The 26,817-nt window shown below is 40.4% G+C and overlaps 1 protein-coding gene across 3 annotated transcripts in view; it reads right to left on the bottom strand.

Moving 5' to 3' along the window:
- SLC44A1 (solute carrier family 44 member 1) overlaps positions 1–26,817 on the bottom strand; it is a 200,313-nt gene that overhangs the window by 109,884 nt on the left and 63,612 nt on the right. For all 3 annotated transcript variants that reach the window (XM_030293175.1, XM_030293174.2, XM_030293173.1), the window contains exon 3: positions 24,218–24,360. In XM_030293175.1, the coding sequence (XP_030149035.1) occupies positions 24,218–24,360 (143 nt within the window). The remainder of the gene's footprint in view (positions 1–24,217; positions 24,361–26,817) is intronic.

Below are 26,817 nucleotides of genomic sequence, written 5' to 3'. Positions count from 1 at the left end.
GTTATCCCCAAAAAGACAGGACAGGAGAGAGTTCTAAATAAAATGTCTACATACACAGTAAACTCATGGGGACAGATGCACCAAAGATGAAAACAGGGCAGTAAAGCAAAGGAAGGACACTAAAGCATGGAGGGTCGGGAAAAGGGACAAGAGGCACAGAAAGAGGTGACTTTTAAAGCTGTGCTCAGAGCAAGACCGTGAACACAGAACGAGCTGATGTAGATAAGGATGCCAGAGATGGTTCACAACTGCTTTACACTTCTATTTTGCTTTCATTTTCTTCAAGGAAGACAGGGCGCGGTAGAGAAAGTAAGATTTACTGGGAATTTACTTTGGGCCACAAAGTATCTTAGGCACTGTCCTCACACATCCTAATTCAACAAAAGGGAACTGAGACTGACAAGCTGGACAAATAACCAAAAGCCATACTGACTTGATGACTTGAACCCTGGGGCGCCCGACTCCCAAGTGTTGCTCTTTCCGCCACTGCTCTTCCAACTTAAAATGGAAAGTGAAGGGCACTTGGGTGGCTCAGTCGGTTGAGCATCCAACTACTTTTTTAATGTTTATTAATTTTTGAGAGAGAGAGAGACAGAGCACCAGGGGGAGAAGGACAGAGAGAGGGGGAGACACAGACTCCGAAGCAGGCTCCAGGCTGTCAGGAAAGAGCCTGACGCAGGGCTCGAACTCATGAACCATGAGATCATGACCTGAGCTGAAATCGGACGCTTAACCAACTGAGCCACCCAGGCACCGATTAAACCCTCTGGAACCCCAGAGCAAGGATTCTGAAGCCCTACGTGGACACAACACAGTACTGTCCTCCACATGGTATGCAACCCTCCCATGAAAAGGATTAAAGAGGATGACACAAAGATACTTCATTCATTCAACAAACACTACCAAGTGTTATTATGAGTCTACTCCTGGAGATACAAAATTCATTAAAAAATAAACAACAGTTCTTAAATGCAAATAATTTACAGTCTAGAGAAGAAGAAACAAAAACAGTCATTTCTGCTATGAGGCAAGGTTGAGATGGTGGAGGAAACAGTGTAATTCTGCGCAGAGCATAAGGGGTTAGAGGAAGCACTATGGAGCAGGAGGCAGTATTGAAGCCACATTTTGGCAATGAGTAGGAATTTTCCACACAGATGGGGAAGGGAGCGTTCTAGGCAGAGAAAACTGCATGTATAAAAGTATAGAAGCATGAAAGAGCATATTTAAGGAACAGCAAATAATTTGATAAGGTGGACTACAGGATCGGACATCAAAGGGCTATGCCCAAGGAGAAACAGGGGACAGAAGAGGCAGCCATCCTTACAGCTGAAGGACCTTACAGCTCCACTACATTAGGGAATGTGCTTTCAAAAGCCACAGCACCCGGAGCCCCCCGCCATGTGACCAGCCCCTTGGGTTCAAGGCCAGGGAGGGGAAGGCTGGGCCACCAGGGGGCGCTGCTCCAGAGCGGAGCCTTTGCCTTCAGTTGCCTCCTGCTGCCATGGCAACTCTGCGGCAAGGCTTTTTGGAGTAAAGAGTGGCAAACAGATACCAGTCTGCTGGCCACCTCCTGCCAAATTTGGCTCCTGTCCTCTCTAATCAGGACGGAAGCACTGCAGCACTAAAGCTGGAAAGCTGGCTGAAAAACCCCTCTGTCCGTCGCCTCTGCGTTAGTGATTCCCAACACGTGTTTTCCCCAGAGGACAATAAAAATGGAGTCTGATCATTTTGCCAATTATTACCTCATATCAATTTACAATTTACAGCCCCTCTCCACAGAGTATGCTGCCATTAGTGAATCACACCAAAAAGAACAACACAACAGCCTGGCAGAGGCTTCTCCTATAGCTAAATATAGGCTTCAGAGAGCCCTAGATCTCCGCTCCACTCGCAGTGGAACTGTGCCCAGAGGAGGCCTCTTACTTCCTGCGTGGGGTGCCAGCAAGGCAAGTCCAGTCATCCCCCCCCCCCCACCACCAACCCCGGGGTGGGGCCCAATTGCCCCATGACGGGCTGTGCTTTACACAAGGACAGAGGTATGGAGTCTGCACACTAAAGCCAATAAAAAACCCAAACTAACCCAACACCAACTAATGCAACACACAATTAACTAAAACCCCGCCTGCCCTCTACTTTCTGCAACAAAGCTAAGGGGTAAGAGAGAAACAAGCTGAAAGCAGTGATTGGTCTTCAAAACTGTAACTCTAGATAGTGGCTGAGAGAATTGTGCAATGTTCACCATGCCCCCAAGACGTCAAGAACACAGACCAGGGAACAGAAGAAAAGGGCGGAGCTGAACTATGGGCAACGTGACCCCTGAGGTTGAGGCCACCAACGCCCCACTTCCCCACTGCCTCCCAATCCTAATGAGGAAAAGGCAAGGGGAGCCTGCATGGTTCAGTCGGTCAAGCGTCCGACTCTTGGTTTCAACATAGGTCATGATCTCATGGTTCGTGAGTTTGAGCCCCACATCGGGCTCTGTGCTGATAGTGCAGAACCTGCTTGGGATTCACTCTCTCCCTCTCTCTCTGCCCCCTCCCCTGCTTGTGTTCCCTCTCTCTCCAAATGAATAAATAAACTTAAAAAAAAAAAAAAAGGCAAAAATGTCCCGAGAAAGAGGTAGCACTTGTTATAGAGATGCCTCAGCACGTACCTCACCAGCCTCCAAAGGGCACTGACCAGCCTGCAGCCTTCTACTATAGCACTTCCATAGGTTCACAGGTAACTGCTAAGAAGGGAAACTTCCATGATCATTTCTGGTAAATTCACAGCACTGAGAGCTGAAAACAGCTTCCAACTGTGAGGAAGCCCAGGAATCAGAGTAAGACAGCAACACTCTGAGAGGTTTACCACTCTTACCTTACATCCCAAGGTCTTTCTGTTCCTTGCTCTCAGGCTTACTCGCCTTACTCTCTCCTACAGGCCTCAGCCCTTCTCTCTGCCTGGAGTGTTCTTTCTCCAGAGACCAGCACAGCTACTGGTCGCCCCCTCACTTGCTTACAGTCTTGACTCAAAAGTCACCCTCTCAATGAAGCCTCCCCCAGCTGCCTATCTAAAATGCCATCTCTCAGGCTCTGTGGTGACAGCTCAGAGCCTGCAGCCTGCTTGGGATCCTGTGTGTGTGCGTCTCTCTCTCTAACCCCTTCCTTGCTCATGCTCTGTCTCTCTCTCTCAAAAATAAACATTAAAAACAATTTTTTTAAATAGGGGTGCCTGGGTGGCTCAGTCGGTTGAGCGTCTGACTTCAGCTCAAGTCATGGTCTCGTGGTCCGTGAGTTTGAGCCCCATGTAGGGCTCTGTGTTACAGCTCAGAGCCTGGAGTCTGCTTTGGATTCTGTGTCTCCCTCTCTCTCTCTGCTCCTCCCCTGATCATACTGTCTCCCTCAAAAATAAAGCATTAAAGGGGCTCCTGGGTGGCTCAGTCAGTTGAGCGTCTGACTTTGGCTCAGGTCACGATCTCACAGTTAGTGGGTTTGAGCCCCACATCGGGCTCTGTGCTGAAAGCTCAGAGCCTGGAGCCTACTTCAGATTCTGTGTCTCCCTCTCTCTCTCTGCCCCTCCCCCACTCACGCTCTCTCTCAAAAATAAGTAAACATTAAAAAAATTAAAAATAAATAAAACATTAAAAAATGTTTCATAATAAAAAAACAAAATAAATAAAATGCTGTCTCTCCACTCTGATGTGCATCATCTATCTTTCCTGCTTTCTGTTTCTCCTTAGCACTTATGCTCACTAACACACTGTATATTTTACTTATCTATTTAATTATCCGTCTACACCCATAGAGTGTCAGCTTGCAAAAGGTAGAGATATTTGCTGTCTTATTCATCACTATATCCACAGTGGCTAAAACAGTGCCTGGAATGAAGAAGGAGTTCCTTACTTACTTGTTAACAAATGGATGTTAACTGTATAAGGTTTTGCCAAGTGGAGCAGGCGGTAGAGGGAAGGTAAGGAAGACGATATTTTAGGTAGAAGGGAATATTCAACAGAAATTTATCAAATACCTCTGCCAGGTATAGGACTAAATAAGCACAAGCAATGCCGTGATAAATGAGACCAACACAAACAAGTGTCTCCCTTTCCAGCATTTATAGTCCAGAGAGTAGGGAGGTAATTGCAAAAGTGTATAAATGCTACAGCAGAGAAAAGAGAATAAGAAAATGCATCCAAAGGGCCCCACGAATGGATAGGTGTCCAGAAGAAGAGAAATCTAAAGCCAGGACCTAAAGACTGAGTCAGAGTTTGCAAGGTGTGGAGGAAAGGAGGCAGGACCAAGGAAGGAAGAGAATATGCAAAGACATAAAAGTGAGACACAGCACAGCATAATTGAGAAAATGAAGAATGTCAGGATGGTGGAGGTGGACAGTGATGAAGAACCAGATGGCTGGACAGGCAAGCTGGAGCTAGATCATGCAGGCCTCACAGGTGGTATCCAAGACGTCAGAAAGTTTGGAGTTTGTCCTAAAGGCACCGGGGAGCCGTTAAAGGTTCACCATTTGTCATGTGGGGCATTTTTTAAAGGCAAGCAAGAGAGAAAGTCAGGAGACTGGTGAGGAGGCTGCTGAATCTCTACAAGAGAAGATGACTTGGGCTAGGCTGAGAATGGGGACGAAAATGAGATTTCAGAAACATTTAGGCACAATTAGGAAAACCTGATGACTGATTCTATGTGGAGGGAAAGAAAGAAATTAAGCATGATGCTTATTTATGGGAAAAAAATTAAGAAAGGAAGAAATTAAGAATGATAAGGAAAAAATTAAGGGGTGCCTGGGTGGCTCAGTCAGTTAAACATCTGACTTTTGATTTCAGCTCAGGTCATGATCTTACAGTTCAGGCCCCACATCGGGCTCTGTGCCATTGGTGCAGAGCCTGCCTGGGATTCTCTCTCCCTCTCTCTCTGCCCCTCACCAACGTTCTCTCTCTCATTCTCTCAAAATAATAAAATAATTAAAAAAAACAAAAAGAATGATCTGGTATAGACTAGGGTGGTCAGGGCATTCTGGTTTGGACTCCTGTTTGAGAAGACCTACATCTGAGGAGGAAGAATAGAGTTCGAAGAGATAAAGATCATGCTCTTCCTGTAGACAGTTTGAGTCTGGAGTGTCCGTGGAGTGTCTGAGTAAGCCTAAACAGCTGGCTGGAATGTTCTGGCAGAGAAATCGGACAGGAGATAGAGACGGCAGAATTATCAGCATATGAATGATAACCTCACCCCCAGGAGTGATCACCCAAGTTAGTGTGCAGAGTTGGGATTCTATTCCTTGGTGAAATCTGTGTCCCTGTTGAAACCATAAGCAAAATTTGGTATGCAAATTCACATGCAGTTTTCTAAAGAGAGATTTCATACTTCCAGTTTTGATCAGATTGTCCAAGTCCCCCAAAGAGATTAACACTAAGAGCAAAGTAAGATGATCAAAGAGCCAAAACAAAGGCATGGAACTGAAAAGGCATGGGAAAAAAAATGATTCTACTATTTAGCTAAGTTGTCTTTCTTCTCCTTATACGTAGACTATAAGGGAGAAATAATCACCAGAATGGTAACCAAGAGTCAGACAGCAAACTGTGTTCCTCATACTAAACTGAGACAAACAAGCAAATTAAAACATCTTTTTTAAAAAAATTTTTAAGTTAATTTTTTTGTGAGAGAGTGACAGAGAGTACAAGGGGGGAGAGGGACAGAGAGAGAGAGAGAGAGGAAGAGAGAAAGAGAGAGAGAATCCCAAGCAGGCTCCACACTGTCAGCACAGAGACCCATGTGGGGCTTGAACTCACAAACAGTGAAATCATGACCTGAGCTGAAACCAAGAGTCGGACACTTAACGGACTAAGCCACCCAGGTGCCCCTAAATCATCTTTTAGAAAAATAACTCAGGGCACCTGGCTGGCTCAATCGGTAGAGCATGCCACTCTTGATCTCAGGATTTTAAATTCAAGTCCCAGGGGCGCCTGGGTGGCTCAGTCGGTTAAGCGTCCAACTTCGGCTCAGGTCATGATCTCAAGATCCGTGAGTTCGAGCCCCGTGTCGGGCTCTGTGCTGACAGCTCAGAGCCTGGAGCCCGTTTCAGATTCTGTGTCTCCCTCTCTCTCTCTGCCCCTCCCCTGTTCATGCTCTGTCTCTCTCTGTCTCAAAAATAAATAAACGTTAAAAAAAAATTAAAAAAAAATAAATTTGAGTCCCATGTTGTGTGTAGAGATCATTTAAATAAAATCTTATAATAATAATAATAATAATAATAATAATTTACAAGAGCTATAGGAAAAAAAGTTCTCTATTTACTCTAGTGAACTGGAATATCACCCCAACCCCAAGTTCATTGGCAATATTACACTGTTACAAGGATCATTCTCAAAATCAACATGTTCCAGCACTCAGGCTGAGAAATAGTATGTGCTAAGAGTCAATGACCAGAACTTTATTTGTCTTTTTAATTTAACAGCTTTATCGAGATATAATTTACATGCCATAAAATTTACCTGGAAACTGTAGAGTTCAAACTTTTGTACAATTCAGCTCAATTAAATGTTTTTAAGCATATTTTACAGTTGTTTATCCATCACCACAATCTAATTTTAGAACATTTCATTACCCTAAAAAGGAACCTCATGCCCATTAACAGTCACTCTCCATTTGGCCACACTTTCTAACCCCTAGCCCTAGGCAACCAGGAATATATGCTCTATGTCTATAGATTGGTTATTCTGGACAGTTTACATAAATGGTATCATAGAATATGTGGCCTTTGGTGACTGACTTCTTTCACTTAGCATGTTTTCAAGGTTAGTCCATGTTACAGGATGTGTCAATACTTCATTCCTCTTTATGGCTGAATAATATTATACTGTTATACGGGTACAACACATTTTGTTTATCCATTCATCAGTTGGTACACATTTGTATTGTTTTCCCTTTTTAGCTATTATGAATAACACTGCTATGAATATTTGTATACAAGACTTATTATGGATGCATGTTTTTATTTCTCTTGGGTAAAGGAATGGAATGCCTAGGTCACATGGTGATTCTGTATTTAATATTTTGAGGAACTGTCAGACTTCTCCATAGCAAGTGCTCCATTTAACGTCCAGACCAGCAATGTATGAGGGGTCCAATTTTTCCACATCCTTACCAACATTTGCAACTATGTCTTTTTTACCATACCCATTTTAGTGGATTTGAAGTGGTAACTCATTGTGGTTTTGATTTGCATCTCCTTGATGCAATGATGTTTAGCATCTTCACGTGTGCTTCTTGGCCATTCGCCTCTCTTCTTTGGAGAAATGCCCATTCAAATCCTTTGCCCACCATAGATTTCTTTTTAATCTTTGAGAACAACAGGCAGGACAGGCACTAGGTATTATCACAAAAGTATGAAAGATTATAAGAGAAAATAAGGATGAAAGTAAAGAAAAAAGAGCACTTAAGAGAGATTACAGGAGTCAAAAGACTAAAGGTCAACGAACAGCTCCAGTGGGCAAAGAATGCAAAAGCTGGGAAGATGGAAGGCTGTGGTCAGAGTGGGGAATTCTTGAATTAGTCTGAATTGATTTTATAGGTGGAGCAGTAAAGGGTGATGACCAAAAACCAAGCTGTGACTACGGAAGACTGAATCCTGAAAGCCCCCACTGAGAAGAAATTCAAAGAGTTCCCAGGGCTAGAGTGAGAATCAATGAGACAGAATATGTGAAAGTGCTTTGTAAACTCCACAGATGTAAAGTTGGCTAAATTAGCCGTTTTTCCCATCTGGGTTAAAAAGGCAAGAAGCTTTGATAAGTAACTTTGAAACTTGTTTTGGAAGATAATAATCATGAAGATGATTATAATAAATAGCAGTTAACATCTACGGTTCTAGGCAACGTGCTCAGGAATAGACACCATTTATCATATTTATTCCTGAAAAACACCCTAGGACGTAGGTACTGCTATTATCTTCATTATACAAATGAAGATCTTTAGGTCAAACATATTAATGTTATCTTCTCTAATGCAAATCATTGGTTAAAAATGTAAACCACAGTTGGTTATCTGTCTACTGAATCTACCCTTATGGATATATCCCCAATTACGTGAAAAATCTTACCCATTATAGAAAAACTATAAATACTGTTCTCAAGGCACTGCTTTTATCTTTGTATCAGAGACTCAAATTTTTTGACAATCAAACATCCCCACCTTGGTACTACTTTGCTCCTTTAATGCTTCAACAATGTATAAATGGTTTCCTCTCCACAACAAAGTATAATATTTGTTTTAAGATATTTAACTCATCTAAAATTTATTTTGCATGGTATGGGATTAAAACAGTTTTCGATGTAGTTCCTTCATATTATCATTCAACAATGTCTTTTGTTAAACACTGATGGTATTAGTTTTTATTTTACTTATTTTCTCATACACTACTATCAGTTTATTTCTGATATTTCTATTTTGTTTCTTCCATCACTGTTACTAACAGGCATTCAGGTAGTCTTATTAATATGCTTTGGAGGTAAGTGTTGGTTTTGAATAGTAAAACTCCTTCTTGTTCCCCTCTAAACCACACAATCATTAATTAGACAATGAGTAGCCTTTCCCCTCTACCTGTTTTGTTTGGTCAGTGCTCTAATTGCCAATATTTAAAGATCAGAAGATCAATAAGGTGCTATGGTCAGAATGTTGCCCCCCCCCCCATTCATATGTTGAATCCTAACTTCCAAAGGTGATGGTATTAGGAGCCTTTGAGAGGTGATTAGGTCATAAGGGTGGAGCCTCCAAGGGTAGGGCTAGTACCCTTATAAAAGAGGTTCCAAAGAGATCCCTATCCCCTTCCACCATATGAGAGCACAGTGAAAAGGTGCTAGCAATGAACCAGAAAGAGGGCCCTCATGAGAATGTGACATTCTGGTGTGGACCTTAGACTTCCAATCTCCAGAACTAGAGAATTACGTTTCTGTTGTTTCTAACCCTCTCAGTCTGTGATAGTTTGTGATAACAGCCTGAACAGACTACGGCGATAGGTCCTGTGTCCTCCTCTACTCTCCTTCCACCAATAGATTTCTGGATTCCTTTGAAAAATGAGCATCACTGGGCCATCTACCCACATGCCAAAAATCAGACAGAACCAAGTAGAAGCTATCCTTTTATTGGGCACACACATATCAAGTTCAAAGTGCCCAACATTCCCTAGAGTCTTACTCCCAGCCCACTTAAGTGATGTACAGTGCCAGCTTAGCGGCCTTTAGATATGCAAACCCTGGTGAAACCCACAAGTTTCCCTTTCTACCTTCAAAGCCAGAAAGTTCACAATCAATTTGCTACTTAACTTCAGTAACTACACCTAGCCTAGATTTCTGGTCTAATCTCTTAACTTCCATTGTATGGCTCCCGATCTTTTATCCCCATTTAATTTACAACAGATGCACCTAATTCTAATCCTCTCAAGTTATTTTGTGAACAAGAATAATTTTTAAAAATGTTCCCCCCTGAAGTTCTTTCCTGCTCCTTTATTCTGTGATTTATACTATCAATCAAGTTCAATTCACCATCCTATCAGGATCTTAACTGGTATTGTATTAAATCTATAAATTCACTTTGTTAGTATTGTCATCTTTATTATATTAAGACTATTCAGCCAGGAGTAGAATATACTCTTATTATTTGTTTTCTTTTCATTCTATTAAAGTATTATAATTCTCTGTATTAGGCCCTGTATCTTGTTTGATTCTATTTTTTTAATAAAACAAGTATTATGTTTTTCATTATATTTTGTCTAGTGATAAAATAAATGACTGAATTGAGTTAGGGTGTACTTCATAACCCAGGATTCAAGCATCTCATTTCAAGATATGTTTTTGTTGAGTCTCCTAAACATTCAGGTTAGTCACCTGTCGTAGGCAAATAGTATTATTTTTATCTCTACTGACCTACACGCATTCCATTGATCTCTTTCATATAACTTGTTACAACTAGTTATTTAAAACAGTGTTATAAAAAAAGGTGATATCCTGATTTTAACTTGAAATAAACTAATTTTTTCCATAATACTGGTATCTGCCACTACCAGAAACTCCATCAGTTTCCTTTCATGTCCTCAGACTTAAAATCTATTTTTTAACAAAGGTGTCAAGGTTATTCAACAGGGAAGGCAATCTTTTCAATAAATGAAGCTGGAATAACTGGACTTTTGTAGGGGGGAAAAAGACAAACCTTGACCTCTTTACACCATATGCAAATATTAAATCAAAATGGATCACAGGCATAAACATAAGAGCTAAATACAAAACTAATAGAGGAAAATGAAAGAGGATTTCAGCTATCTTCATTATGACCTCAGTCTGTACTTTCTAATTGATTAAGTTCTTCTTTCCAGCTTATCTCTTAACTCAGGCAAAAGACCCTGCAGGCAAAGCATCTCTGTGACGGGAACTGACACTACCCCCTCAAGCCAGCCCTGAGCCAGCATGACTCCATGTGATTGACCCCAAGACAACGATCAACCCAACCTTTACTGCCTACCTGCGTGTACCCACCCACCTTTGTCCTACATTTTCCTTATATAAACCTGGAAGTATTTTCAGCACTTTGGAGACAGTCTTTGAGACATTAGTCGGCTGTCTTCTGGGTGTTGGCCTCACAGAAATAAATTCCTTTCTTTTTCACCACTGCTTGTCTCTCTATCTTTGGATTTTTGTCAGGGGTGAGTGGCCAAACCTGGTCTGTTTGGGAACCCCCAGAGCCCTGTGCCCCAGCTGCAAAAACACAGAAACAAAGCTTTATGACTCTTTGGGCTATATCAGTGATTTCTGATACAAAAAAACATGAGCCATTAAAAAGATACATTTTCGTGTGCGTGTTTTTTTAAATGTATCTAATGGATAAATTAGACTCCATCAAAATTAAAAACTTGCTTGTCAAAAGTTACCATTAAGAAAACAAAAAGACAAACCACAAATTAGAGAAATATTTGCAAAAGATATACTTAACAGAGTGTGCCTAGTAAACAGAATAAGGAACTCTCAAAGCTTTTTAAAACAAACAAATGTGTCCAAAAATGTGCAACAAAAGATTTGAACAAATACTTCACACAAGAAGATCTACGGATGGTTAACCAGTATTTTATAAAAAGATGCTCACCATCACTGCTCACTAAAACATACAAATTAAAACTACAATGAACACTAGACCATCTGAACCCAGTCTGTCTGGGACCCCCGGAACTAGGTGCTCTGGCATCCTTGTGGGCCAGCTATAATGGGAATATAAAATGGTGCAGCCCCTTTGCAAAACAGTTCTGCAATTTCTTATAAAGTTGAACACATCCTCGCCACATGACTCAGCAATCCCAATCCCAGGTACCTATCCAAGAGTAAGGAAATACATATCCATACAGTATCATGTGCACAGACTTCCAAAGTAGTGTTATTCACAATAGAAATTCTTTTTTTTTAATTTTAATTTATTTACTTTTGAGAGTGGGGGAGGGGCAGAGAGAGAGAGAGAGAGAGAGAGAATCCAAGCAGGCTCTGGGCTGTCAGTATAGAGCCTGACACAGAGCTCAAGCTCACCAACTGCTAGAAATCACTTAGCCTGAGCTGAAATCACTTAGCCAACCCAGCAGGTGCCCCCCCCATTACTTTAAATAATTAAATGACCCAAATGTCTCAAAACTGAACAAGTAAACAAAATGTGGCATATCCATGCGATGGAATACTATTCACTAATGAAAAAGGAATAAACTATTGTATTTAACAACATGGATGAATCTCAATAACATTATTATGCAATGTTAAAAAAAAAAAGACCCCAAACACAATATACTATATGATTCCATGTATATGAAATTCTAGAAAAGACAAAACTATACTGTCAGAAAGCTGATCAGTAGTTGCTTGGGGACAAGGACGGGGGAAGAAACTGGTGAGGGACCATAAGGCAAGCCAAGGGCCAAGCACAAGCTACCACAACCACCTCTCCCAAGGTAGGATATGTGTGATATTGCTAAGACACTCCTGGCTGCCCAAGGACAAAGGAAAGGGGAAAACAAATGGTTAACTGTATCCAATGGAAACCTTGAATACTGAGACGTGGGTGAGCTTGTCAGTTGGCAATGTGTCATGTGTATGTCACATACCAGTGTCAGGTAAGTAAATGCCCTGACTCCATAGGAGGGAGAAAACAACGAACACTCTGCCCTTTGTACTTCTTCCATTGGCTGATTTTAATCTGCAGCCCTTCCCTCAAATAAACCAAAGCTGTTGAGTATAACAGATTTCAGTGAGTTCTGTGAGGCTTCGTAAAGATGGTCTTGTGGACCCTTGAACTTGCAACTGGTGTCAGAAGTAAGGGTCATCTTAGAGACCTACACTTGCAATTAGTGTCAGGAAGTAAGGGTAGTCATCTGTGGACTGTGGACTCCCCCCCCCCCAACTTCTTAGTTGCCCTCAACACTCACATGCAGATGAATAAATAGATGGCAAGCGAATGACTTGAAAATTCATAGTTGAAGTGGTTAATAATTACCTAAGCATATTACAAAGGTCATATCTATGAGCTTACAAACAGTTACAAAAGCTTTTTAGAATCTTTACAGCTGCCTGGTTAACCTGGAACCAACCCAAGTAGTGAAAGTCTGGGTTGAGCACGTATAATCAGCTATTTAACTTAAATGACAGCAGCACACACCCAAGAAGGTAACACAGACAAAAACCAACCATCCCATCCTTGCCTCAGTGCATACATGTCATCTAATTCTAAGTGGCTTTTTAAAGTTTATTTATTTATTTTACGAGACAGAGAAAGAGAGAGGGGGAGAGAGGAAGACAGCATGAGTGGTGGAGGGGCAGAGAGAGAGAAAGAGACAGAGACAGAGACAGAGACAGAGAGAGAGAGAGAATCCCAAGCAGGCTCCATGCTGTCAGTGCAGAGCCCAACGTGGGGCTCAATCTCACAAACCCTGAGATCATGACCTGAGCTGAAATCAAAAGTCAGACGAGCCACCTAGGCACCCCCTAAGTGGTTTTTACTTCCCTACTTAGAATCTGCAAAACATTTCAACTTTCAACTCGTACATTTTTCTAAGGTATGTAATTGAATCTCCTCTTTCAAATTGCTAGTGGTATTATCCATAGCAAGTAGTACCCTAGAGGTAGAATTATACTAGAAACACAGATGTTACCTTTGTAAAAAGTTTTACAATTCAGGTTAAGGAGTAGTATGGTCACAAAATAGGACAAAAAAATTTTTCCAAAGATGCCTCCATAAATTTGCCTTCGGAAAATTTACCTATCATTTTCACAACTTTTTTAAAATTTATTTTTATTTATTTTGAGAGCAAGATAGCAGGCAAGTGGAGGAGGGGCAGAGAGAGAGGGAGAAAGAATCCCAAGCAGGCTTCAACTGTCAGCACAGATCCCAACTCAGGGCTCAAACTCACGAACCGTGAGATCATGAGGTGAGCCTAAATCAAGAGTCTGATGCTTTACCGACTGAGCTACCCAGGTGCCCCTCATTTTTACAAATTCTAACATTTTCCATGAGAGAAAAATAAAGTTTAGAAAAAACTGCATAAATAATACAATAAGTTTCTATTTAGAACATCATAAATGTTACTGTTTCCAATGCTTATAAATGTGTGGCAAAGTGAGTGCTCAAATGCAAGTTCAAGTTAAGTATCTATCTAGGCTGTTCTTTTTCATGCTGAGCCAAACTAGGTAAGGTGGTCGGTTAATGTTAGAATCAGAGACTTTGACAAGAGGCAAAGAGGACAGTGCTTTCCCTCAAAGCAAAGCCAAATCCATCAAAGGCTTAAAGTATCTCCATTTGTTCAAACTTAGAGATAGGTGATCTACCGAGCTGCTCTCAAGAATATTCTGAAAGCTGTAAAACTCAAGCATTAGCATGAGGGATAAAATGCACTATCTCTCCCCTCCTAAGCCTCTATATCTCCACAAGACAGAGTTAGGAGATCTTTACTGTGGGTGCCAGTGTTCACCCAGCTTCAGCCTGACCTACAGAACTCCAACCTGTAGACTCAGCCCACAATATTCTTCAGCCAATGAGAACCAAGTTTGGTATTCTAATTGGAATTCACTAGTGATAGGCTCTTGAGCTACCACTCGGTCCAAGAAGCCTTCATCACCACTGTGTATGATTTTCCCCCGCTAGAATGCAAGTCCTGCTCTGAACCTCCAACCCACCTAAAGCTCTAAAACCCCACTTAAAATGACTCTGTCCCCGAACCCCCAGTCATTGGCTGAGTGATTCTTCCACCCACGTAGACAATCTAGACCAAGATGCTACCCTGAAGAAGGCAAAGTTAGAGAGACTGAGGCATGAGAAGTATCTGATCCACGGTTGCTAAAGGAAATGGATCATGAGCCGCAGAATATAGGCTATACGATATATGGGCTGCCTCTAGAAACTGAGAATGACCCCTTGTGGACAACCAGCAAGCAAATGGGACCTCAGTCTGACAACCACATGGAACTAAATTCTGCCAACAGCTTGAATGAGCTGGGAAGAAAATTCATTCCCCAGAGCCTCCAGAAGGGAACACAGCCCTGCTGACACTGATTTCAGCCTTGTGAAACCTGGAACAGGGAACCAGCTGAGCCATGCAGTGCACAGATTTCTGATTTACAGAGAACTTTTTTGTTTTACGACACTAAAGTTTGTGGCAATTTGTTACAGCAACAGTAGAAACTAATATAGTGGTGGTTCCCCTGCCCCCATCAACTTGCCTTATTTTTCTGTCCCCACTAGTCTGCAGTTAGGAACCTAAGAAACTGGAGTCACTGAGTTTCCAATACATAATACTTCTAGGATGTCCCACATTGCACTGTTATGGCTTATCTGTATATTCCGTCTTCCCACTAAATGCAAGCTCTTCAAGGACAGAGATTATGAATGCCTTTTATTCCATTTTCATTATGCAAATGATATATATGGATTAATGAAAAATGAAGGGACCAAGTATAAAAGAAAATTAAGGCCACCCACATTTTTTTTAAGTAATCTCTCCACCCAATGTGGGGCTTGAACTCAAAACCGAGAGATCAAGAGTTGTGTCCTTTACTGACTGAGGCAGCCGGGCACCCTGAAACCATCCACAATTTAACAGTTAACCACATGTTAACATTTTCATGCCATTCTATACTTTTCTATATACTTGCATATTTTTATACATATAAATAAAATCATACTATATATGCTGTTCTGTAATATTCTCCCTTAAAAACATTATGTGGCTATTCCGTGTCAATGGACAGGATTCTACACCATAATTTTTCCATTCTGTAGTACCTCAGACTAGGCCAGGTCCTCCTATTACAACCTCTCTCATGCCCCACACCTCTCCCTTCATAACACTTTCAACAGCTGTAATAACTCTTGTGATCATATGATGAGTTTATTAAGTTCTGTTTTCTCCATTAGATTGTAATTTCCATGAGATAAAAGAGCGTGCCTCTTTTCCTTAAGACTAACTCTCCAAAGCCTAACCCAAAGAATATGGCCAAGAAATGTAATGCATGAATAGATGAGTTTAACCAAACCTCTTTTTTCAGCCATTTAGGTTGCCTCCTATTTTATTATTCCTAATAGAGGTCTCTAGCACACAGACTGTCAATAGGTGTTTGCTGAGAACTAAATAAAATAATAAACAGAATTTTCAAGAATGGTGAAGGACAGGGGTGCCTGGGTGGCTCAGTTGGTTAAGCATCTGACTTTGGCTCAGGTCATGATCTCACAGTTCGTTAGATCAAGCCCTGCATTGATCTCTGTGCTGACAGCTCAGAGCCTGGAGCCTGCTTCCCATTCTGTATCTCCCTCTCTCTCTACCTCTCCCCCACTCATACTCTGTCTCTCTCTCTCTCTCAAAAATAAACAAACATATGGGGCACCCGGTGGCTCAGTTGGTTGAGCATCCTACTTCAGCTCAGGTCATGATCTCACGGTCTCTGAGTTCGAGCCCCACACGTCAGGCTCTGTGCTGATAGCTCGGAGCCTGCAGCCTGCTACAGATTCTGTGTCTCCCTCTCTGCCCCTCCCTCTCTCACACTCTGTCTCTCTCTTAATAAATAAACATTAAAAAAATGTTTTTAAATTAAAAAATAGACAAAAAAATAAAAAAAAAAAAGAATGGTGAATGATAGACATTCAGTAAACAGTAATTTAAGTCATCAGGAAGACGAGACAGAAGTCCTAGGTCCATAAACATGAACTAACTGTACTTGGCTGATTAAAGGATCCTTAAGGCAAGTAATTTTAACTTTACTTTTTCAGTTCTTTTTCTTGTTCAAAAAGGGACAGGTATGCATGGTCAACAAGATTTCATAACTCCTTAAAAGGTATTCAAAAAAGGCATGTTTTACATATTAACTAATTACAGAAAAATGTTCTTCCTAAAATAGATGGGTATACAGCATGGTGCAGGCCCAGGAAACTGGGCAATCTTGTTATGGGTAGTTTAAAGAGTAAACACATTCTCTAAATTCTACCGTATCACTACCAACCCCCAAATAAGCCTTTATAAGTGTCATGGAGTAGATTGAATCAGACACTGAACCTATAGAGCCCTGAGCTTTAGGGAAAGTAATCAGGGGCCAATGATGTATCCACACAGAGATCTTAAACATAGAGAGTGTCTTTAAAAGAAGACTATTGTCTATTAAACAATCAACTAAATAAAAAGTAACATTATCAGTTTAAGTTACATATCTTCCAGTAAGTATTTAAAACACACAAACTGGGGGGCCTGGGTGGCTCAGTCAGTTGAGCATCCAACTCCTGATTTTGGCTCAGGTCATGATCCCAGGGTCGTGGGATGGGGCCCCATGCTGGGTTCTGCACTGACCGTGGAGCCTGCTTAAAATTCTCAATCTCTCTCCCTCTGCCCCTTTTGTCTGTTCTCTCTCTCTCTCTCTCTAGAATATAAAAATCAATCAATCACACACAAATGGTAGAAATGCCCAAATGTGAAATAAGAACGACGTATTTAATCATTAAAATGTCTGTTCTTTACCTGAGAGAAAAACAGAGAAAACTGCCTTCAAATTATTCAAAGCCTTCATAGATTGTACAGGTTTCAAAGTTTTTTTAGTTATGACTTTACTGATTTATGTAACCTGCCCCTTCTTCTCTGCATGTTCTACTAAAGGTCTTTCATCTTTAAAAATCCAGAGGGAGATGCCCCAAAAGTGAAAAGTGCGTGGGTGGGGGGGGGGTGGTAATGGAATCACAGGAACTTACCACTACATAATACAAAGAGCACAAGGGCATGAAGAGTGGGGTGCTAGTCCTAATGCTACTGTTTCATCAAGCCACTGACGTTTCCTAGACCCCAGTCTCTTCACCTGTAAAATGAAGGGGCTCTGTGATCTCCAGGGCCCTTCCAGCACAAACCTTCTATACTGTGGATTTCTGGGGAATGAGACAGTTAAAGGAAAGAAGTAAAACTCACGCTAGATACTCTGCCACAGGTTACAAAGGTAATTGAAAAAGGTCTCAAATAAAATGCCCCCTAAAGATTTTACTTACAAATGTATGCCATCAACCTCCTCAGACCTCTACTTCCCGCATATCCTGTTAATACTGATTATCTGAAATCAGAGAGGCATTTTACGGTCAAAGAGCCTTTATCAGTGATTGGGGCTTTAAATGGCTTCCTCAGAGGAAAGATAAAAAGATAAAGAAGAAAGTTAGATATGTGCAAAAAATATATCTTTGGAACCTCTATGGAAAAATCAATATTGATAAGTGAGATATATCTCACTTATCTGACTGAGAAAATTACTTAAGAGTTACAAAGAAAGAGTTGCTAAACTCTGTTAGGGTTGTCTGCAGAATGGAGAAAAAATTTCTAATAATGATATAATACCTATATAAAAAAGATTAAAGCAGTTCCCTACATACGTGAACCTAGCTTTACAATAACCTATGCGTGCTAAGAGTCACGGGCACCTTACCATAGCCTCTCCCGTCCCAGATACCCAGGACAAGGTAACATCCATGGAGGAAACACAACACCTCCCCTCATCCAATCATCTCCCCAGGGGCCAAGAGAGCTAGAGGTTTTGTCCTACTACAGTTCCCACATCCATGAATCCTGTATCTTAGAACTAGAAACAGCCCTGCTCTATTCAAAGGGGCTTCCCCTTTGGGAACAATTTCTATAATAATAATAATTCTCTGTCTAAAAATTGGCACATACACTGTAAAGCTAGCTTTATGGTTTTGAAAATGGTAGGCAATGTAGAATGTGGCGGAAGAGATGTTTTTGGAATTGTCGATCAGAGTTCAAAATATATTATTACTATCCCTCTCCCCACAACCAAAAAAAAAAAGAAAGACCATAAGCCTTACCCACATTCTCTAGCACCTCAGCTATAATAATAGCTCAGCTACAAAACAAGTCATTTTCCTCTCTGAGCCTTAGTTGGCACTCACCAATGTTTGATGGGGTACTTTAAGGAGGTTACACACTAGATAATCTTAAAGAAGTCTTTCATCTCTGATGCTATGTGGTTCTAAGATAAATGAACTTTCCTGAGTTAACCCAGGCTCAAAACCTTATTGATAGCATTGTTTCTACGCAGAAAAGTTGTACACATCTCAAAGAACCAACTTAAAAGTGAACTTTGGGAACATAATCCATTTGAAGTTGGGGCCTTCTTGTATGTCATAAAACACTGTCTACCATTTTCCTATACATCCTTATTACTGCAGTAAATACATTGTCAGGTCAAAAATATTATTTGGAGAAAAAGAACACATTACAATAAGAATGGTAAGGCAATACAATACTGCCTTTTCTTTACTACTAGTGGAATTCTTACAGTCATCTTGGCATCTTAAATTTTCTGGTTAGAACAGGTCAAAGGCATTCCCTTTCCCATTTCTCTTCTAACTTTCTTCCTTCCTCTACTATTTCAATTCAATAAGCTACTATGGAATAACTCTTGGGTATTTAAATCTGGGAGCTAAACATGGCACTCGAGAGAGACAGAGTTGGGCAGGGTGCTGGAAGACTCTAAGATGCTCCAATTATTCCCTCCCCTTGAGTTTGGGTGGGACTTGGGACTTGCTTCTACCATGTAGAATATGGCAAAGGTAAAAGGACATCACTTCTATAATTATATTACATGAAATCTAACTTTCATCTTGCTAGCAGACTCTCTCTATTGATGCTTTCCCTCTCTGGCTTTGAAGTAAGCCGCCATGCAGAGTGGCCCATATAGCATGCACCGAGGGTGGCCCTGGGCTGACAGCCATAAAGAGCTAAGGCTCTCAGTCTAACTATCTTGAAAGACCGAGTGCTGCCAACAACTACATGAGCTTGGAAAGGGAGCTCCCAAGCAGAGTCCCAGCCCTGACCAAAACCTCGATTGCAGTCCTGTGAGATCCTCTGAAGCAAGAGATCCAGCTAAGCCATACCCAGATTCCTGACCCACAGAAACTCTGAGATTCTAAATGTGTCTTGCTTTAAGCCACTAAGTTTATGCAATATTGTTACCTAGCAAATTATAATTAATGCAGGCAGAAAAAACACACAATATAATTGAAGAAGAACTTCAAGACAAGAGAAAAACAAATTTGAGACAGGAAAGTTCAGGTAATAAAAGATGGCTATGGGATAAAGTCTGTTTTGAAATATGTCATGAAGAGGTTAGTTATGAGACCCCCCGGCCCTTACATCTTTCAAGAACTTAGGTTGGCAGCTGAGCGGTAGAGTGGACAGCACACAGACAGAATGAATATCCCGGACAAGACTACTACTACACGGAGAAGCAGTGGGAGAGGACTGAATAGGTAACAAAGGGTCTATCTAGATCATGGGAAGCCTGGAATGGCAGGTGTTGAGTGGGCTCATTTACGATACTATAGGCATCCACACTAAACAAAAGGCTCTTGAGCAGGGAAATGACCATAAAAAGTGTTTTAAAGAACTTAATCCTATCACAGTATAAAGGATGGAGAAGATTAGAGATTAGAAGACCAAGAATAGATAATGCCAGCACAACAGTTGTCCTGAGGCCAGCAAACGTGTGGAGGAAAAAGGCTCATGCTGATGAATAACCAAAGACCTGCAAATTAAAACTATACGACACCATTTTTTGGTTAACCAAATTAGTGAAAAATATAAACTAGTAATACTAGCAAAGATAAAGCAATCTCAGACATTGTTGGTGGGAATGTAAATGGAATAGCCTTTTTATGGAAAGCCATATTCATCAGCAATATTTATTAATAATCTTAAAATATTCAGATCCTTAGACTTGATAATTCACTTCTTAAAAAAAATTTTTTTTTAACATTTATTTATTTTTGAGACAGAGACAGAGCATGAATGGGGGGAGGGTCAGAGAGAGAGGGAGACACAGAATTTGGAAGCAGGCTCCAGGCTCCGAGCTGTCAGCACAGAGCCCGATGCGGGGCTCGAACTCGTGAACCACAAGATCATGACCTGAGCCAAAGTCGGACACTTAACCGACTGAGCCACCCAAGCGCCCCGATAATTCACTTGTTAAAGAATATTTTAAGAAAAAAATTTATATATTTTTTACCCATTCAAACACATTTAATTAAGTGCCTATTACATTCCAAATACTGAGGATATAGTAATGAACAAAACATACCTCACTTCTGCTTTCAGGGAACTTAGAAGAGGCAAACATTTAACAAATAAGTGCAAAAGTTTATAGGATACAATGAGAGATTATGTATTTATGTACGTATGCAAACTCTACACCCAACATGGGGCTTGAACTCACAACCCTGAGATCAAGAGTTGCAGGCTCTACCGATTGAGCCAACTGGGCACCAGAAGAGAGAGCATTTTTAAACACTTGATTTAAAGTGTGAGATCAGGGGCGCCTGTGTGGCTCAGTCAGTTAAGCGTCCGACTTCAGCTCAGGTCATGATCTCACAGTTCGTGAGTTCAATCCCTGTGTCAGGCTCTGTGCTGACAGCTCGGAGCCTGGAGCCTGCTTCGGATTCTGTGTCTCCCTCTCTCTCTGCCCCTCCCCCCTTGCGCTCTGTCTCTCTGTCTTTCTCTCTCTCAGAAGTAAATATTAAAAAAAAATAATTTGTGAGATCAGAAAAGACCCTTCTGGGAAATAACATTTATTTATTTTTATAATGTTTATTTATTTTTGAAGGAGAGAGCACAAGCAGGCGAGGAGCAGAGACAGGGGGTGACAGAGGATCCACAGCAGGCTCTGTGCCAACAGCAGCAAAACCGATGTGGGGCTCAAACTCATGAACTGTGAGATCATGACCTGAGCTAAGTGAGGTTGAACACTCAACCGTCTTAACCACCCAAGTGCCACCTGGGAAATAACATTTATATTGAGAGCTGAAGGGTGAGTAGAATTTAGCCACGTAAAGAATGGGAGAAAGTTTTCTTCTTGACAGAGGAAATAATACTCATGAAGGCAAGAAAGAGTTAGTTGTATTCAAGATTTTTCTTTTTTTACAAAATTAGTTAATTAATTAATTTGTTTTTTTAGAGGGGGTGTAGAGAGGGAAAGGGAGAGAAAGAATTTTAAACAGTCTCCATGCCCAGCACAGAGCCCAACATGGGGTTGGATCCCATGACCCTGGGATCATGGCCTGAGCAAAAATCAAGAGTCACATGCTTAACTGACTGAGCCACCCAGGGACCCCTGTATTCAAGATTTTTAACCTATTCAACAAATATGTATGGAGGTAGGTCCTAATAAGTATCAGGTACTAGGGACCGAGGATAAGAAACCGAAGAAAATAGTGATCCGGGTCAAGTTGAGGTAGTAGCAGATAAAACAGGTTTAAAAAATTGTATAGCTATAGTAGGGCCTAGTATTCATAATGAAGACAAAGATATATCAGGAAATGATATAGGAGGAAACTAATGCATGTGGCAGGAAAAAGAAGAAGATGGCATAAAGGTAACAAACACAAAGGCACTGTGTCTTCTTTCAAACCCAAACAGTATAGACTTACCTGAGAAAGATATGTTCAAAACGTATTGTTCATTAAATACTATATATACCATTTATAGGTAGAAATACTTAGATGGGTCGGTACTAAAATGTTTATATGCAGAGAAGAACAAGGAGAGATCAAAAATAAATAAACACGTACACACGAATTAAAGTGTAGCTATACTCGGGAAACTATTTCCCCTACAGCTATCCATGAATGGTTCCCAGCTCTGCTAAGCACTCAGGGAAAAGTAATCATTTTTTGGAATAAAAAGCAGGCTTTCTTTGTGAGAGGCCAAAATACACACACACACACACACACACATACACACATATATGTGTGTATGTGTGTGTGTGTATATATAAATTAAAAATCGACCAAATGAACCTCCACAAGGTTAATGTGAAGAGTGACATTTACACAAACTTTATGGTGAGAATAAGCTTGGAACCATCAGCAAGTTACAAAAGAAGCCATATACATGAGTATGACCTCATATGAGCAGCAGACCTGAGGGAAGAGAGCCCTTTTCCAACCTCCTAAATTATCTAAATAGTGATATTTTATGGTTGGTACATGTGAACAGTGTTAAAGAGTCAAACATGGGGCACCCAGGTGGCTCAGCCAGTTAAGCATTTGACTTCAGCTCAGGTCATGATCTCACAGTTTGTGGGTTTGAGCCCCATGTTGGGCTCTGTGCTAACAGCTCAGAGCCTGCTTCCGATTCTGTGTCTCCCTCTTTCTCTACCCCTCCCCTGCTTGCACTCTCTCTTTCAAAAACAAACATTAAAAAAAAAAAAACAAAAACGAGTCAAACAGTATTTGACAGCAAAAAACACAACCTACAAAAAAAAAAGATGTAGAATTCTGTACTATTTTTGCAACTTCTATGAGTCTAAAATTATTTCAAAATAAAAAAAAAATATATATATATATATATATATATATATATATATATATATATAGGCTATCTTGTTACGGGAATACAAGGCTTAAAATTTGTGTTAATTTTATGAGGCAATCAAAAAATAGGATAAATGAAAATCCTCCAAATTACTCTCCGTGAGTCCAGTTTTTACTTCTGTCAAGGGATGCAGGTGCTTTATCAGGGGAAAAGCTCATGGTCTGCGTTTGATATTCCACTGAGCAACCAGACTTTTGAGAAAATCATTTCAATCTCTCTAAGCCTCTGCTACACCTACCTCACAGCATGGTATCATATGCTTGCCAACTATGGCATGCTAGACAAATATTTATTATTATTATTTAAAATTTCATTTATTTGAATAGCATTATTCCTTCACTCAATGGGGAACTATCTTTGAGATATTACTAACCTTTTGGGTCTCTTCAGGTTTGTGAAATTATCAAATTAATCTTGTATTTGCCGGTAGTGGCCATGACTTAACAAACAGATTTATCTAATAATAAGAATAGTTATCACATCCTGGAAAATGTTTCTTAAGACAACTATAGCCTAAAAAAATGTTTCTACTGCTTAGCCTTTTCCTATAAAGTTCATTAATTGAATTGGATAACCCATTACTTTAAAATTAGTTTGGTTAATTCTGAAGATCTGTCTTTATTTATTAGACCTGTCTAATCAAGTAGGGCATAAATATACAGTGTGGACAAATACACTGACATCATACCTAAAATATGTTTCATGAAATACATTTCCCTCACAGACATTAAAAATGAAGTCATAGCTCCTCCGAAGAAAAAAGACAATTGAGGAATTTCAAGACATTCAAAAGATGAAGCTTGAGAACTCAAAACAAATTTTAAAGTCTGACAAAGAAAATGTATCTTTTATAAAATTGGAAATTTATGCGTACTGTACTTATAAATGATGCATCACAAAATGTTTCATTATACCTTTAATGTTTCAAAATCCATTACCATCCCTCTCTCTCCCATCAAGTACAATCTTAGGAAGAAAAAATATTATGTTATTTCCTGAGTTAAAACTTTGTGTACAACCTATAGGCTAATGGGAAAACAGAGTAAAGGAATAACCCTCTCAAATCAAGCCTTTACTCGTTAAACCCTGAAGGTCACCCATTTTAACCTGGCAGCTCATTTTATTTCCTGGAAAATGTATTTAGAGACCAAAACCAGGAATGATTCAAGTGGACAGTTAAAAAGTAAAAACACCAACAGGAGTCATATGAAAATAATATATTACTGAAGATTATTAGAAAATATAAAAGAGCAGGATTTTCTACCCCCGTTCAAAGTTTCCATGGAGTTCATTCAGCCAACAGTCTACTCACTTCCGGTGGGTGTGGTCCATGCCACTGTTTGGTATTGCTTCCAACTTTGCATTTTTCTGCCCACAGATATTTCCATAGCTGTCGTATCCTGACACTAGTCTCGCTGCTGCACCTGTTGCTACTGAAAAGCCACAAATAAATCCCTAGAAAAAAAAAAACAGAAAAAACATACAAATAAACCATTTCAATAGCAACAGTCACTACTTGATACATAATGAGCTTCTTTTGTCTGTTGAGGGGAACAAAGAGCTATCTTTCCTTATTGCAAACACTATTCTACTGTTTTCCTTGGATTTCACATGAGCAGCACAAAGAAGTCCACAGGGAAACACTATTTACTACCATAACAAAACAAATCTCAAGCTTTTACATCATGAGATCGTCTTTGCATTTTATAATAATAAGAGCAGCTTCTCTGTATGGAACATCTGCTCTGTGCCAGGCTCTGTAGTAGGTGCTTACCAGACGTTATCGCTAATCCTCATAATAAGGAAACTGAGGCCCAGAGAGGTTAAATAAGTTGTCCAAAGCCATAGAAGCTAGATGAGAGCATAAAATCAAACCCAGCTTGTTTCATTCTTCAGCAGTTTTTGGTTGTAAAAGAGTTCTGTTAAATTAACAGCAACCGATGAAAGAAAGAAATTCAAAGAACAATAGGTACGTGGGTTTTGAATTATTACCACTTTGGTGCCCACAACATTTCTGTTTCCTTCCTTCAGTAAAGCTGTATACAAGCCAAAAAATTACACCATGAAACACTACTCTGCTTTTAATATTGCAGAGCCAAGGAGAGTGAGGCACTGGGTCTGTGTGCCACAAAGGTCACTTCATTTCATGGGAATATGATTCATCACAGTGCCCAAGGCAAATAAATGGTAGATGCTTCCGAACTGCATCATGCTTGCTAAATCAAGTATGCACAAAGAGCAGTAACAGCCTATATTCCACTGCAGGCTGGTAGGCATTAAGAATAGGAAGTAAGGTGAATCATTACTGATCAACCGAATTGGGAGAAAAGGCTGGGGCTAGAAAATCTTGCAATGTGGTCATTGAAAGGTTGAGTTTTGATCATCTTTACTGAAGTGGTTAATGAAGGCAGAGATTAGCACTGTTTAACTTATCATAGCCAAGTCTCACGAGTAGTACTCATAGAAGCAGTCAGCCATGCTAGGTCTCAGGGCTACGGTGCTAAGTACCGTCCTCACACACAGTTCCTACAAGAAAAGTATTTCCCCCCTTAATTACTTTCCTAAAAAGGCAAACAAATTCTTTTTTTCTGAATGACCCCTCTATTTTTATCTTGCAGGTAAGGAAAAAGAGTAAGGAGTGTGGCTCTAAATAATAGAAACTGCTTGAAACTACGGTTTACAAGAAAGTCAACTCCAGAAGTGGAGACTATCCCAGATTTGCCACTCCCATGCCTTCTGATCCTTGCCAGGTTACTTTAACTCTCCACACCTCAATTTACTCACCTGTGAAATGGAGATAATGACTGTGTAGCTCATAAGACTGCTGTAAGGATTAAATGAAATAATCCTGTAAAGTGCTAAGAATCCTGCTTGGCACATAGTAAGAGCTCAATAAATATTAGCTAGTATTGTTAGAAATGAGAACATGTAAAGGAAAAGACCATGGGCTCCAGGGGCAGATTAAGCTTCACTGAGAACTCCATTTTCTACTTGTGTGACATTGAACAAACTTGCTTAATGCTCTGTGCTTCAGTTTTCCCGTCTATAAATTGAGGCTAAAACCACTTACCACAAAGGCTGCTGTGAGAATGACACGAAATAATGCATGTAAGTGTCCTGTTTCAATAAAAATGTTAGTACCCTTCTGCCTCAAAGCTAACTGCTAGCACTAGGGTCAGGCACAGGCTGGTCAGGACTCACCTATGCACCCTCACCTTGTGGCCCACTCCCTCTCTCCTGACTCCTCCAAGAAAAATGCAAGACAATTAGTTCCATGTCAGGACTTCAAGCCAATATGAAAACATAAGAAAATAAAAAAATTTAATCCCCTGCACACATACACATGTTCAAATCAGCTTTCCATCTTAAGCAGATCCCTGAACCTATCATTGGGAAATCCTACACTGAACAAAAACCGGAAGTGGAGGTAAACATTAGGAGGTTGAACGGCTAATTTTCCAACACAGTTCTTTGACAAGAAGAACCACCAAGTAACAGAAAGGGAACCCAGAAAGATCTGGATTTAAACCCTCACTCTACCACGTACTACCTATGCGACTCTGATCCAATTACCTACTTAGAGTATTTCCTCCTCATCCCTAACACAGAGCCCCATCCTCTATTTCACAACCCAGTGATGAGGAGTAAATGAGATAATGCACATCTAATCCCTCGCTGGTCTGGTACACAGCTGGTGACCAAGACATGGTGGCTGGTAGTGGGAAATCTGAATGATGAAGCCAGACCAAAGAGGCTGACAACGGTAATTGGGGACTAACCAAACACTCCTTCAGTTCTCTTCTTTTAGAACAAAAATTTCTAGGGGGAAAATGAGAAATACTGTAACTCTGTCACTACACAGAAACATTTAGACCACAATTACAATCTTCTTCCACTATAGTCAAAATAGCA

Source organism: Lynx canadensis, chromosome D4 (genome assembly GCF_007474595.2).
Source record: "Lynx canadensis isolate LIC74 chromosome D4, mLynCan4.pri.v2, whole genome shotgun sequence".
NCBI lineage: Eukaryota > Metazoa > Chordata > Mammalia > Carnivora > Felidae > Lynx > Lynx canadensis.
The sequence above is the reverse complement of the archived record's forward strand: the minus strand, read 5'-3'. Positions and strand labels throughout refer to the sequence as shown.